This window comes from Dryas octopetala, chromosome 4 (genome assembly GCF_963921425.1).
Source record: "Dryas octopetala chromosome 4, drDryOcto1.1, whole genome shotgun sequence".
In the NCBI taxonomy this organism is placed as follows: domain Eukaryota; kingdom Viridiplantae; phylum Streptophyta; class Magnoliopsida; order Rosales; family Rosaceae; genus Dryas; species Dryas octopetala.
Window position 1 is genome coordinate 23,358,169 of NC_141369.1, and position 15,461 is coordinate 23,373,629.

General features: G+C 35.3%; 4 protein-coding genes across 7 annotated transcripts; 2 read left to right on the forward strand and 2 right to left on the reverse strand.

The window, feature by feature from the left end:
• Positions 1 to 598: 598 nt before the first annotated feature.
• On the reverse strand, positions 599 to 2,603 carry LOC147288461 (uncharacterized). Of its 2 annotated transcripts, none has more exons than XM_086238932.1 (3): positions 2,495 to 2,603; positions 1,313 to 2,095; positions 599 to 791 (listed from the first exon to the last, which is right to left on the reverse strand). In XM_086238932.1, exons 2-3 carry the CDS (start codon positions 2,041 to 2,043, stop codon positions 599 to 601), a joined length of 924 nt encoding a protein of 307 aa, XP_086095058.1. In that variant the 5' UTR covers positions 2,044 to 2,095; positions 2,495 to 2,603. The 2 variants fall into 2 exon arrangements, with proteins under 2 accessions (XP_086095058.1, XP_086095057.1); XM_086238931.1 differs by having other exon boundaries at positions 2,491 to 2,547.
• Positions 2,604 to 3,126: 523 nt separating this feature from the next.
• Positions 3,127 to 4,616, forward strand: CRR7 (chlororespiratory reduction 7). 2 transcript variants are annotated; one of them, XM_086241819.1, is made up of 3 exons: positions 3,127 to 3,268; positions 3,639 to 3,772; positions 4,096 to 4,616. In XM_086241819.1, the coding sequence occupies exons 1-3, from the start codon at positions 3,181 to 3,183 to the stop codon at positions 4,366 to 4,368; spliced, it is 495 nt and encodes a 164-aa protein (XP_086097945.1). In that variant the 5' UTR covers positions 3,127 to 3,180; the 3' UTR covers positions 4,369 to 4,616. The 2 variants fall into 2 exon arrangements, with proteins under 2 accessions (XP_086097945.1, XP_086097944.1); XM_086241818.1 differs by having other exon boundaries at positions 3,137 to 3,286.
• Positions 4,617 to 4,827: 211 nt separating this feature from the next.
• Positions 4,828 to 5,659, reverse strand: LOC147288463 (hydroxyproline-rich glycoprotein family protein). Its single transcript, XM_086242436.1, has 3 exons — positions 5,451 to 5,659; positions 5,239 to 5,351; positions 4,828 to 5,119 (listed from the first exon to the last, which is right to left on the reverse strand). The coding sequence occupies exons 1-3, from the start codon at positions 5,633 to 5,635 to the stop codon at positions 5,055 to 5,057; spliced, it is 363 nt and encodes a 120-aa protein (XP_086098562.1). The 5' UTR covers positions 5,636 to 5,659; the 3' UTR covers positions 4,828 to 5,054.
• A 4,533-nt stretch (positions 5,660 to 10,192) lies between these two features.
• On the forward strand, positions 10,193 to 14,711 carry SCPL25 (serine carboxypeptidase-like 25). 2 transcript variants are annotated; one of them, XM_086239169.1, is made up of 8 exons: positions 10,193 to 10,598; positions 11,787 to 11,990; positions 12,795 to 12,970; positions 13,173 to 13,448; positions 13,542 to 13,672; positions 13,778 to 13,873; positions 13,970 to 14,075; positions 14,193 to 14,711. In XM_086239169.1, the coding sequence occupies exons 1-8, from the start codon at positions 10,307 to 10,309 to the stop codon at positions 14,334 to 14,336; spliced, it is 1,425 nt and encodes a 474-aa protein (XP_086095295.1). In that variant the 5' UTR covers positions 10,193 to 10,306; the 3' UTR covers positions 14,337 to 14,711. The 2 variants fall into 2 exon arrangements, with proteins under 2 accessions (XP_086095295.1, XP_086095296.1); XM_086239170.1 differs by having other exon boundaries at positions 11,787 to 11,975.
• The last annotated feature ends 750 nt before the right edge of the window (positions 14,712 to 15,461 follow it).

The following is a 15,461-nucleotide window of genomic DNA, read 5'->3' on the forward strand; positions in this document are numbered from 1 at the left end:
TTGCAAATCATTTCTAAAAGATAGACTTCAATATTTGAGTTAATACAAAGCTCACTCAATAAACCAAACAGCAGCTTTGACTTTGCAGAACCAAAGACATCTTTTCTCCTCCTTACCAAACTGGGTGCCAAAAGCCTAATTAACAGGTGAAAAGAGTAGTTAAAACAATCTAATTGATAGGCTGTTGGATACCCAATTTTTGTGTATATAGTTTATCACATTCTAAATTGTAAGATCTAGAATCTAGATACACCAACTACATGTTAAACAAGGCAACATTAAAATGCAACTGTGGCAACAATAGTCATCATCAAATTAGTGTCTTTTACAACAGATACATGCTAAGCAGGATTGGTTTTAATTGAAACCAATTTGCTCTCCCACATATACATGTATGTACATCATATAGATCTATATATGTACATCAATTTACAACCAAATCTACCATTTTACATCATATAGATTTAATGTACATCAATTTTAATTGCTGACTTGTCCTGGCTCCTCCTCCTTTCTATCAGACTACTCAGGAAGGCCTTTAGACCAAAGAAGATGGATTAATGATCACTATGGAGAAAATCTTTTAGAGGACTCTCTCTTAACGACAGCCAGCGCAGCAAACAAAGCAAGAATACCAACTAGTTGCTGTATCCTTCATTAGGGGTGTTTCAGGGCCACTTTGAGACTCTTCACGCCTCACCATCTGCTGCTGCTGTATGTTCACCTCTGGCTGATGCTTTACTGAGTCCATCTTTCTAGTACTATTTCTTTCAACATCATTACCTGCCAACCTGCAGAAAACAGCAAGGGCTATTAAGTACAATGCTTCAGCTGACCAGTGAATAAATAAGAAAATACCCTGCAAGAATCGTATGTGATTATTTGCTAGATCAAAATTGGATGTTGGACTTAATTAATTAACTAGACTGAAACATTACTAGTTACTACTATATTTTTATATTGATTTTGAAAGGGACACCCTTCTCCCTCACGTGCAGCCTCATTCTGCACGCAGAGAGGTAAAGAAAAGGTGCAACCCCACCCTGCATCTTCAAACCAACAAAGAAGTAAGGAGATGGGATTAAAAGTTCCGAACCCAGAATCTCCGACAATCAAAGCTCCAATAACATGTTATGATAATCACTAAACTACTAGACCCTAAAATTTTAAGTTCTTGGCTAGCAAAAGGGCCAACTCTATGTGTCAAGCTAACAGGTTGAATGAGCATTTAAGGATTATTTTGTTCCTGCATTTGTAGTTGGTAGACATATAAACATTCCTGTGTACATGGAATGGAAGTAATATGACTTACAATGGAAATTGGAACGAGCAGGCGCTGTTATTGCTACTAGAACGGCAAGAGGTAGCAGAATTCTGGATTTCCTCACTCACAGGCAGCTTATCTTTGGTTTCAGCTGGTAAAGCTTCTGTTTCTACTGAGTCTATTTCCACCACCTTTAAACTCATGCTTTCTACACTCTTTTCCTCCACATTTTCACTCTCATTTGGAACCATCTTTATCTCCACCTCCGGACTCTTGGTTTCAACAATCTCAGTTTCAGTAACCGGGGGAAGTGGGGGAAGCGGGGTTGGAATGATAAAGAGCTCATCAGGCCTGGTCAGTTCCCCAGATTTATTCAACATCAGAAAATCTCTTGAGAAGCTGTTGTTCCCCACATGAAGACTAAACAGTGATTCATTTGAAGCAACACTCCAATCCATGGCTGATGAAGGTTTACTGGCGAAAATAGACGAAGGGATTCGACTTGGATCATATCCAGCAGGTCTCGGAATTTGAAGGGATTGTGAAGATGATCCACTTTGTATGCTCCAATTAGCAGAAGGGGGAGAAGCCTCCGGTGATGAGGGAGGCCCTTGTTTAGTTTCCAGAGGGGGATTAGCATCATCTTTGTCAATAACATATGAATCCACCGATGAACTTGATGATGGGGAAGAGGAAGAAGAAGGGCTTGAACTTCGGCGGTGATTAACCCGATCAGCTTCAAATTGTTTACTACTATCATTCCTATATACATGATCCATGACTTTATTACTATCCCCTGTGCTATGCCTGTCTCTAATAGGTATTCAAGTACTGCACAGTTGGAACAAAATCAACAACCCAAAATTAACTATCATACACAATGTGACAACACACATATGTTTTTTTGAAGATAGAAATAAAAGAAAAAGAACAAGAAAAAATCTTGGATAGACCAAGATTTCTGGTTACTGGATTTTAAATATGCAAATGGCTTGATCACTAAATACAACATTACAATCATCATCACAAGCATAAAAAGAAGCATATATGGTAGCACCTTAAAGTATAAACATCATAATCATTTAATATCACATACCAAATTCAGTACAGATCAAACCCTTAAGAAATGCATATCTTCAATTTTGGCAACTGGGTTTTGTGCAGGATTAGCACTAAATGAAACACCAAAATAATCAACATTCTATCAGTAATTAGATAAAGCGTACCTACTTGAATCTTCAAGAACCCGTTTGAATATCAATCCTCGGCTTCAATTAATCAGTCACACCTCAAACTCAAAAATCAAATCAAACCCAGAAGCTCCTGAAGAATCTTGGTAGATCCCACCAAGAGAAAAAAGGTTGTATCCTTAAAAGCACAAAACTAGGGTCGATAGTTAGAGTTAGGGCGTGAGACGAAAATGACAGGTTTGGCTGCGCTTGAGAGACATAGAGGAGCTAAAAAGGGCAGGCAAGGAGACAACCTCGGGGGGTTTCATATTTTTGTTATGGCAAACAAAGTAACTGAGCGCCATTTCCACCAACTGATTAACTGACTGCACCTCTTTGTTCTTTTTTCTCTTCTTTTTTTTGGTCTGAACTGACTGCACCTCTTGTGCCCAAAAATAGAAGAAAACGAACTAACTTGCTCACGCGGGAAAAAGAAGGTATAGAATTCGGACCATTTGTGACGATGGCCCATTTTGAGAGCATGGCCCATCTGTGAACATGGCCCATGTGTGATCATGGGCTTGGATACAATTCTTTTTGGTCTGAGGGCTTGGATACAATTTGTGGGGGTAGAATTGAAATTACAATGAAATATGAGGGTAACAAGTTTAAGATACCAGAGGCTCAGTTTTAGCATGTTATCTGCCAAGCTTGTTTTGATATGTAGTAGGATTGGATTACACCAAGATGCTGTACTTTGGAAGCAAAATGGTTCCAATTGAAGGAGCCTTGAAGAAACAGTTATTCCACAGTGGAGTAGTTCTGTCTTTCAACTGTAAGCTCTGCTCTAAATGTATGTCTTCGAAAGCTGATGGTTCAGGGGATGAGTTAATTTGAATTTATACTTTATGTTCATGAACATAGTTAATGTCTTAAACTTAGCTGAAATTGAAAGATGGGTTTTATGCACTTAAATGAAAGCAGCAAATAAAAAGACTAAAACCGTAAATTCAGTCAATTTGGGGAGTGGGTACACTCCTTTCCTCAGCTAAATTAGGTGATGATACCTAAGCATGCTCACTTTCTCGTTTTGATGAGCTAAAGAAGTTAAGCCTTTGATACTGTTTAGTCCAGTCTGTCATTTTTGCTATTAAAAACTAGCACATTATAGCATTCTAACATCACTAACAGTATTATATCTCCAGGCAAAGAAGCAAGAAAACACCATATTCGAGCTCCATTAATTCATCTGATGCCAACAGGCAAAAATGAGTACTTGGGTTCTTCAGTCCATCTCAAACTGTTTAAAATCAAAACCGAGCACAGAGACACGGTCAAGGTAATATTAAGATGAGTACTGCTACACTCATCAAATTCAAGTGTTGTGTTAGTATTTCATTTTTCAAAATTGGATCAACTTATGCATCCTTTGGTAAGCAAATTTGATGAATAAATTTAATGAGTCTAGCATTATTGTATTAAGATTTATGTCACATTTATGGCACTACCTATTAAGTTTATCATGACTTCATTAGTTGGACAAACTGTACATTTACAAATTATGGAGTGAGTGACTTAAGTAACACATCAAATTCAGAATCACAATTATTTACTTGAGCATGAAGCTCTGGTTTTTAAATTTTGTGTTGCAATTTTGGTCAGGTTTGTGCAGTGAGGAGGAGAAGGATATACCATAACACTGAAACTTATGTGTTACTGGAACCAGGAGAGGATGAGAAGTTTGTTTCAGAGGAAGAGTTGAGGGCCAAGTTAAAAGTTTGGCTGGAAAACTGGCCGGCCAAGAACCTTCCTCCTGACCTTGCAAGATTTGAAAGCATGGATGACGCGGTTTCTTATCTAGTAAGGTCTGTTTGTGAACTTGAAATCCATGGAGATGTTGGTTCAGTTCAATGGTACGAAGTTCGTTTAGAGTGAGAAAAACAAACAAGCCTTAGCCCCATCAGTTGTTATATATATACATACCCATTTGGAAGCATGAAACTAGAATTAAAAGTTTTGTGGCTTAAGGAATTGAGAGTGCGAATTTCATTTGCAACCATTAATATTAGTTGGTAAAAGCCTGACCACAACCTTCTTGGGTTTTTTTGCTTCATTTGTTGTAAAATTTTATTTCGAATAATGTTTTAATGTTCCAAATTAGTGTTATTGCGAGCATTGTTATTTGTACTATCTCAACAGACATGTTTTGATATATCATATATGTAAGAACCATCCATGTCTTGTATTAGAGAAATATAATACAAAATATAATCAATTGATACATTACAAATAATTTTTTTCTTTCTTGTATACATTGCTCTGCATTGTATTCTTTCTTGTCACGACTTCAACAATGGCAATGTGAAATTGTGAATAGTCAAAAGGCAGGTACAATATCTTGCTCTGCATTGTATTGTTTCTTGTCCATGGTTTCAACAAGTACAATATCTTGAAGAGTGAAGAATCTCATTATTCATTCACAACTATTTCCAATCCAAAATCTACTAAAGGACTGCCAAAACCACATACCACCGAATTTCACTGACCCTAAAACGTGAAAGAAAGAAAAAAAGAAAGAAAGAAAAAGCTGCTGGATAAGTCCCAAAAGTGTCTCATAGTCTTCAATTATTGCACTCATACTTCAATTCTGAAATAGGCCCGCTTCCCACAGCTGCAAATCCTGAATCTGGAGCAGCGACAAAAACCAATAATTTCAATTCAACCAAAAACATAGCTACCCAAATGAAATTTCTGCGTCAGAATTTGTAATTTAATTCTGTTAAATGATAATGCAGTGATATGTACCTTTAGGCTTGAGTAGATTTTTGCTAGGGGGCAAGAGTGAGCCACCCTTTCTGTTTCTAGCAAGAAGGCCTTTTGTTACAGGGGATATTATCAGATCAGTTGGGCTTGTATACCTACACAATTTATTAAAAAAAAAGTAAATATAAGCAATAATCAATCATCTTATATATATATATAACAAATATGTATGAAAGATTTAATTTCTTGTATACCTTTCTGGGAACTTAAATGCCTTGGGGACTTTAAGGCGATCCGGGGTGGTGGTTTTGCGTACATCGTTGCCGGAGTTTTGGGAATTTTCATCCTTGTGTTGGAGTGGAGGTGGTGTTATGCATTCGGAAAATGTCTTTTCTGATTGAATTGGACTTTTAGGAGGCATTTCTTGCATGTTCTCCATCAGGTTATGTATGAGGAGAGTACCTTCAATTCTGTGAAGAAAGAGGGAAAAGAAGCACAACTTTGATATGAGAGAGAGAGAGAGAGAGAGAGAGAGAGAGAGAGAGAGAGAGAGAGAGAGAAGACAGAGAGATTGAACTGGAAAATTGAATAAATTCATGTACAATTTAATATTACATGCATTTTGGTGTGAGAGGTTACCGTTTGGGATTAGAATGGAAATTTGCAACGGTCGAATTTTGGCCTTATCAGGATAGGTGCGTTTGAGATTCAAAATAAATAAATTAGTTGGACCAAACACAAAAAAGAGTTTTTTTTTTTTTTTTTTTTTTTGGCCACAAACACAAAAAAGAGTTAATTGGTTGTAACTTGTAACTTGTATCTTGTTTCAGGACCTTTGCTAGTAAGTGGAGGCCCAATATTTCGGGCCAATTCACCATGTCTGAACTTTTTTTTTTATTTGAGAAAGAGGTGTCAATCTTAAGACCTTTTTTAATATTAAGAAAACTGATAACGAAATGTGAGGGAAATTAAATAATTATAATACAACTACGTACCGCCTATCGCGGCAACTTCTCTACACTATAGTGCTATTGGTCCATATCCACGATATTCATATTTCCAAAGCCAGCAGGGGACCCAAATCATCTTGATCATTATCTTCTTCAACTAGAAGCAAAGGAGCTAGCTACTTCCCCTCTCTAATTATTTCACCTGTGCCCAACGGAAAAATCATTCATTTAGTGGGGACCATGTTTGATTAATTTCCAATAAATTAAACATATTGTATATGTACCTACCGCCCAAAAAAATAATATTGTATATGTAGCCGTGTGGATGAATATTTAGAAGGATTATCCAATATCTTAAAACAAAGTTTGACCACAAACTTTCTTGACCAAACTAGCTGGTCAGATACAATATATGGCTACATTCATAGAAAACGGATAAATATTGATCGATGAGATTTCATGATAACTATCGATCTAGTTTGGCTTTCTATAGGTAACTTAAGCTTAAAAATTATAAAACCAAAATGGGAAAAATCGATGTCCTACTTACGGATTTAGACGATTAAACAGGTTTTGTCAAAGAGTGGCCATTTTTACACTCTAATTTTGTAAGTTTGCATTTTTTTGTTGTTTTGATAATTGAATAAATAAAAGAAGAAAAATAAGGAAGATCAAGGAATAATACAAATGTATAAAATAAGAGTATGAAAATTGCTACCCTTGTCAAAAAAAAAAATGAACAAGTTAATTAATATTAAATGTGTGATCCACATGCACAATATAACAACACGAATATATATTTTATGTTGTCAACTGATCTGGTATGTAGAACATGCCTTATACAAACACAAATAAAATAAGAGACTATAGGTAACTAGTGTACAGGAAATTAATTCCCATGGCCAAAAAAAAAAAGTACAGGAAATTCCACAAAAGATGTGGAACCATGCATTCCATCAGTTTGTGCACGATATCAATATGCTAGACAATTAAGATGCCATAATTAAGTTGGGCCCTTCAGTTGCAAATACGTTTAATATATCTAATTTCTTTCGTTATGTACCAAGTCACATAATAAAATAGATAAACACTGAAAGTACCGTTAATTATATAAAACATTTTTTTTTTTCCAAAGATCTTATATATTGTTTTCTTGAACAAATATAAATATTTGAGATGAAAGCATATATGTTATATGGTCCAAACCTATCTAGCCGTAGGGCATGGATTGGACAGCGATGGATGCATGGTTAGGGCATACAGAGAGTACGTGTGCTTAGCTGCAGGCTCACAACCACCGTTCAGGGCTACGTACGCATCTAACTATATTTCAGTCACAGTGGCAGTGTGGGACCCCCAGTCCAGACTAACCATTCTGATACCTTCATCAGATCATCACACAGTCACACATGCAGATCATGATGCGAACCTTTTGAGTGTATGAATTTGAGAAGCAAGAGATATATTGTTATGATTAATATTGCATTGTTTAATTTGTATGTACATATTTGAATTTGAAGCTAGCTAATAGCCTAAGCCCCACTTGAATTATTTACATAGTTGAAGTCAAAGTTAAAAATATGTATGCTAGCTCATAGCTAGCTACTTAATTATCACCATGCACGAGAAATTAAGTGAAATTTGGGAAAACAGTAGGTTAATTAATTATATATGAGGATTATCCTATTAATTAAATTTGTCTTTATTAATTCGTCAAAAGAAAATCTGAGGGTAATTAACCAAAATCCACCTAAATGAGCACATATAAACATTCAAATATACTAGCTATATTATATTTTTTGCACCATTTGTGTACTATTTATCTAGTAAAGATGAGACTCGATCACTTACATAGTAAGTGTTAATTTTATTAAAAAAATAGTACACATGTTGGTGCTCTTTACATTACTCCGGATCATGTACTCATGAGCATTTCAAGGTTTCTCTGCAGGTTGAGAATTGAGAGAGAGAGAGAGTATTGACTAAGTGAAAGTGACTCACCTCTCATATATGGCGCACTTAATTACTTGCTTCACATTAACTCTCGGTCTGGTTCTTTGTTGCTGTTTTCAATTATGACTTGTGGGTACAGATCGACTACAGACTACTACAGTACAGTAGTAGTGTTTAAGAGGGGCTTGAAGGGCCTTCAATTAATCTTCCATTCGACCCAACCACTCTCTGTCTTGCTCTGTGCCCTCTACCATATGTCATAAATACCATCAATATTTCCACTCCTCTACGCCTACTCTACTACTAGTCTACTACTACTACTACTAGATATAAATACATGTATATTATGTAAACAGAAACGTACTAACTACTTTCTTCATACATATTAATTTTTCTTTCATTTATCAAAGTTTTACTTCTTTAATTACTTGGAATTCCTAATTCTTTTAAATCCAGACATGTGGTATATCATACATATATGAAATGCAGACTTAAAGTTAATGTAGAAACATGTATTTCATATATATATATATATATATATTCCGGCCATGTATACAGAAAAGGAAAGGTATGCAGAAGTACCGTACATATTGGCAACAAAATTAGAAATTTCAAGCATAGAATCTTTTAAAGTCCTTGTCAAGCTTACCAAAAGGTCTGCACAATATATAAGTACTACCTAAAATTAATATCTGGAACAGGAAAAAAAAGAAAAGAAAAAAGCTTAATTTATATAATGATTGCAAAGATAGATATTGGAGGAGGTTATGATGGTTATTGACGTACTGGACAGTGCTAAGTTTGGGTAAATACAAAATAGTGGAGGATGAAGCTCGTGTTATTCACAATATATTAACCTTTGGAAGAGGAAGGCATGCAGTGAAAATCCAAAAGAGCTGCTATCATGCATGCATCATGTGGTCATGGTCATTATCACCATGGCCACACCCACACACACACACCATGCCACTTTTAGAAATCAATGAAGCCCTCCTCGCGTGCACGTAAAGATAACTATGAAACTAAGAAAAAGCCCCTTGATTTAATATACAAGTACATAGAACTGCTTTGTATATTATGGTGACCAATCGACCATATATATTTTTTTCAGAATTTTCCAAAAATAAAGTTTCTGGTTCATCATATATGATATATGGTGTAGATATTATAGCTAGCTATTAGACAAGAGCTAGTCCTTAGCATATATACTAAACATGAAATTAATTTGCATATATATATATGTAGGCTAATTAAATTTGAGGATGAGAGTGGTAACTTATGATCATCCCAGACATTCTAGCTAGTTATTGGTAACTAAGGCTTCATGAATAAATTTATAACACTTTTTAAATGTGAATGAATTTAAATATAATAAAAATAAAATTTGATATTGCTTAAATTACAAAATAAATTTTATTTTTATTGGCAGTCAGTTTTGACTTTTTAAGCTGCTTTTCCTCTAAGCTCCTTCCAATAATCCAATGAACAATAATTTCCAGAACTGAGGCCGCAAAAATGCAGTGCCAAAATATCAGTCTAATGTCCAATCACATTAAATATTCCACAACTACCTTATATGACAAAATTATTAAATTACAAACATCTAATCAGAATGAACACATATTAAATGTTATCCAAGCAAAAACACACAAGAAAATAAAAATAAAAGGAGAAAAACAAAATAGGTGGTCAAAGTCTGGTATTTGAATACAAGAGGAATTAATGGAGGATTAAAGGGACTGTTTCATGGGCATGAGAAAACCATGTGATCCCATTGCCCTTATAATTAAGATAGAGATTAAGAAACCCCTCCTTAGCTGTAAAAATCCCAGAATTTATGTTCCTACAGGTTTTGGGGCACCCCCTCTTATCACAGAGGTTCACTATTATTTTGGGGATATAATTGTCTTTTCAGGGCATGAGTTGCCCCAGTTAACAAATATATTGAGTGCCCAAATCATTATTTATTGGGTTAGGACATTCATAACCTTCTCTCTCCCTCTGTAACGTACACTCTCTCTGGATCTATATCTCTTTCTCTCTCCTATTTAATCCATGCTGCTGAATAGCACAGTCTTACTTCCCATCACATACACACAACTAGGAAGAGTATTAGTACTATTACTACTACTACAATTTTCAATTTGCTCCGGCCAGCTACCTAGCTCTCCTTACTTCTTCTTCTTCTTCCATTAATTTTTAAGGCCATGGTAGTAGTCATGGCCAAAACACAGATCCTAGTGATTTCCACGGTCTTTGTTCTGCTTCTTGGACTGTTTAGTGCTAGTACTACGGCCAGTCATGGAAGAGAACTAATTAGTGAAGAAGGAGAAGAGGCTGATAGGATTGTAGGACTTCCTGGGCAACCCAAGGTGTCTTTCCAGCAGTTTTCAGGGTATGTCACTGTGAACCAACGCGTGGGTAGAGCCCTCTTTTACTGGCTCACTGAGGCTGTCCATCAACCCTTGTCAAAACCTTTGGTTGTTTGGCTCAATGGAGGTAACATTTAATTACAACTTAGATTAATTAACATGGTTGTTTGGCTATGTATTATTTGGGTTTACATTATTCTTGAGGTGGATTGGAAGTTATATTTATACTGATCACTACTGTTATATTGCCTCAAAAACTCAAAGTGATCTATATTTATTTGCATCATTTTAATTACTTTTGGTAGGTTATATATATGCTTTAATTGGACAGGTAATACTATATATGGTTGCCGACATGGGAACAAATTATATATTTTAGAAAATGTATATTTTGTTAAGCATTAATTACTTAGATTTCCAGTAAATATATATATTTTGTTAAGCATTAATTACTTCTTGGATGTCCTTTTTTTGCATTTATAAATTTCAGTTTTTCGGAACTGGAACCCCATTTATTAATTAGTTAACGGGCATTAATGTTTAATTAAGGTGAAGGACAAATGTATTCTTTGGAAAGGTCATGTATTTCTTAGATTTCATAGTTTCATACACAAAATGGGAAGGAAAAAATAAAAAAATAAAACGGGAATTAGTAGAAGTAGAATCCACATGATGGCCTACCGGTGGCAAGGAATGATGAGGAACTAACTACCAATGGAAATATATGGATATGTTACAGTTTTGCAGAGAATACATAAACGTACACAACTGCTTTACCAGCTATCTTCCATGCTCATCTAATACATAAAGTAGAACCCACCAATAACAAAAAAATACGAGTAAAACTTAATTTTATTTTTTATCACATGACTTAATACATTATAAAATATATACATAAATTGTATACAGCCGATAAATATAAGTTTGTTTTCACATGACAAATTAAGTCTGTAGATATATTTCTCTCTCTGATATCTATTAAAACTTAATTAAATTGCATACATGGAGCGACAAGCAGTCATAAATGGTTTGAAATTTCAAACTTCAATTATTAAGCTTGCTAGCCATAACCATTTGCAGTGTGTTTGCCAAGCCCGGCCACCTTGTCAGTATCTCTACTGAGGCATCATTAATGCATACTTTGGCACAGCTAAGTTTAGCAGAAAGCCTGGAGCGTATGATGCACCAAAGGACAAACCATAATTTGGCCTCATATATATGCATGGTTTTGCTTGCAACTATAATTGGTTATTAATTAAAAAGCTGTTTAATTAATGTCCCTTAATTAATTGCATGTGATGATGATGATGAGTAGGGCCTGGTTGCTCGTCTGTGGCATATGGTGCATCGGAAGAGATAGGTCCATTTAGAATAAACAAGAGCTCGTCGGGGCTCTACTTGAACAACTTCTCATGGAACACCGAGGCCAACCTCTTGTTCTTGGAAACTCCGGCCGGCGTCGGCTTCTCCTACACCAATCGCTCCTCCGATCTCTTTGATACCGGTGATCGCCGCACTGGTACCTACGTAATTATTATCAATTTAATTATTAACATTACTCCATCTTAAATTCGTATTTAATTATTATTTCAACATGAGCTTAATTAGGATTATTCATTGATCAGTAGCTTGTACGTTAGCTAGGCCGTATAAATTTGTTGACTACTACCTAAGTGCATGCCTTATTAATTTACAGTGATTCTATTACGGTCCTAGTCGGCTAGCTAGTCTTTAATGAGTCGACAGCAACTCGAGTACTGCTTCAAAATGACACGTGAATCTATACAATTATTGCAATGATAATAACATGCCCACATTTAATTAATCAGCACAAAGTCATTAATTGCTACCAATATATGCACCCTATTAATTATATGCATCCATATATTGGCTTTGTTTGATTTAGGTATCAATAACTTAGATTTTATTGAATTTTAATAAATTTTAAAATTCATAAAATTTATCAAAATTCAAAAAAATTGGTTAAAATTCTCATAGAATTTGTTATGCGTAAAAAATGCATCTAAATTTATTACAATTTTTTTCTTAATAAAATTTATAACTTTTTTAGAACACTTGAATTTTATTGGAATCCATTAAAATTTGAGTTAGGAATATCTTAATTTTTTTGAAATTTATTAGAATCTGAGTTGGGACACCCCTTAAAGACAATTACTTCTTTTCTTCGGATATATATAGCATTTGTGGTGTAAATTGGATATAAAAATTCAATAACTTGTTTTATATTATTATTTTAGTGATTAGTATATTTGCATATTAAGTAACTAAGGGGGTGGTATGATATATCATATATCTGATTCAGCGAGGGACTCATTGGAATTCTTAATCCGATGGTTGGATCGATTCCCACGATACAAGGGGAGAGAAGTATATCTCACAGGAGAGAGCTATGCTGGCCACTATGTCCCTCAGCTGGCCAAAGCAATTATCACCTACAATGCACACTCCAACCACCCAATCAATCTAAAAGGAATAATGGTACGTACATTACTACCTATATATGATTGATTAAACTCATCCATATTCTTTCAAAATATTCTCTTAATTATCAAACTAAATATGAATTACTGATTAGGTCTGTGATTAATGCATTATATTGTAAAACCGCCTAGCTAATACGTACGTGGATTAAATTGAATTAATTGACATATCCATAAATATAATTAAAATATTGGTGCAGGTGGGTAATGCAGTGACAGACAACTACTATGATAACCTAGGGACGGTGACGTACTGGTGGAGCCACGCCATGATATCCGATAAAACGTACCACCAGCTGATCAACACATGCGATTTCCGGCGACAGAAGAACTCGGACGAGTGTGAATCGCTGTATAGCTATGCCATGGACAAAGAATTTGGAAACATAGACCAGTACAATATTTATGCACCCCCTTGCAACCACTCTGATGGAACCACTTCCTCAAAAAACACCATGCGTTTGCCCCATCGACAGGTACTATATATTTAATTTAATTTAGTTAACTATTTTCATTACTCTTTAATTTACATCTATATATTTAATGTAGTTTTTTTTTTTTTTTTGTAGATATTCCGGCAAAAATATGGGTATGATCCATGTACGGAAAAGCATGCTGAAGTGTATTACAATAGGCCAGAAGTACAGAAAGCACTCCATGCCAACACAACTAAAATTCCTTATAGGTGGACTGCTTGCAGGTGATGATCATATATTGCAACTCGTGATCAACCCGTGCTAGTTTAATTATCTAATTAAGTGGTGATATTGATAATTATGTGTTATTAATTTGATGGATATTGCAGTGAGGTTTTGAATCGAAATTGGAACGACACGGATGTGTCTGTTCTTCCAATTTACAGGGACATGATAGCTGCTGGTTTGAGAATTTGGGTTTTCAGGTACGCAATTGGCCATCTTGTAATTTGTTGCATATATGTGCCCTGTATTATATAGAAAAATATAGGATTTATCATATATACTTGGCTACCATGCAGTGGAGACGTTGATTCAGTGGTGCCAGTTACAGCAACTAGGTACTCCCTGGCACAACTCAAATTAGCAACCAAAATTCCATGGTACCCCTGGTATACAAAAAAGCAGGTTCGTCGAATTAATTATAATCACAATTAATTAAACATTTTTTTCATTAATTAATTATTTTATGTGATTTCTTTGGCATTGGAATTTAATTTATCGTATTATATAATTGTGAATTAGGTGGGAGGGTGGACAGAGGTGTATGAAGGGATCACATTTGCAACAGTTAGAGGGGCAGGTCATGAAGTCCCACTTTTCAAGCCCAGAGCAGCTCTTCAGCTATTCAGATCATTTCTTCAAGGGAAGCCTCTTCCAAAGTCTTGAAAATTAATGGGAAAAAATAAAAGAAAAGAAAAAACAAGAAAAACAAGAAGAAAGATAAAAACAAGAAAAGGAAAAAAAAAATTTTCATCCCATTTTAATACCAATCTCTTCTGAAATATTGTTATTGTTTTAGACAACCAAGTAGAGAGAGAGAGTGTCTTTGATTAAGTTTTAGGAAGGTTTAGTTTGCAGTTTGCGGTTTGTTTTGCTTCTTCTTTTGGTGGGATAACCCACCATTTCATCATGATTCTTACTCTTGCTAGAACAAGTGTATTAAACTCGATCCATTGGTGTAACTGTAACGTATGATCGATCAAGTGATGATTGAATTGTTTTAACATGTCCAACTCCTTATTTTTATAACTCAGAGAATGAAAGAATGATCGATAGTCGAATTCTCGTTGTAGGTGTGGTGTGGAGATCAATATGGTACGATATATTAGAGTTGTAAATTCTCGCCTGAAGGAGATCCCTCTCTCTTGTTTAGTTGAAATATTCAAACAAAACTTACCATTATAACTGACAAACATACGTAAAGTTGTAAGGTTATATACGTATATCTAATTTAATTTTACTATATCGTCATGTGGTATAATCAATTTAACGTGTAAGGGTATTATTGGACGATATGTTTATATTAGTAGAGTATACTATTAATAATATCTATTTATATTATAAAACATAAATTATTTATACCACATATCAATATATCAGTTATATGAAATAATTTATTCTTTATTAAACTATCGAAATTCCATTTTATCCATTAACCTTGGAAGATATATTATTGTTTAGGGGGGGTGGGCATCGGGCGGGTGGGTCGGGTGGGAACCAAAACCATCTCCGACTAAACGGCTCGGGACTAAACGGCTCGGTCTCAGTCGAGGACGGGTCGGAGACAGTCGGAAAATGGGTTGGCCGGGAAGGAGAAGGAGAAGCAGAAGAGAGAAGATGCCGAGAAGGAGAAGGTGGCTCGCCTGAGAAATGGTGGCTGGTGGAGGTGGTTCTTGTGCTGCAATGGTGGACGATGGTGGACGGTGACGGAAATGGAGGTGGTTGGTGGTAGAAATGGAGGTGGTTGGTGGCGGAATGGAGGTGGACGGTGACGAAAATGGAGGTGGTTGC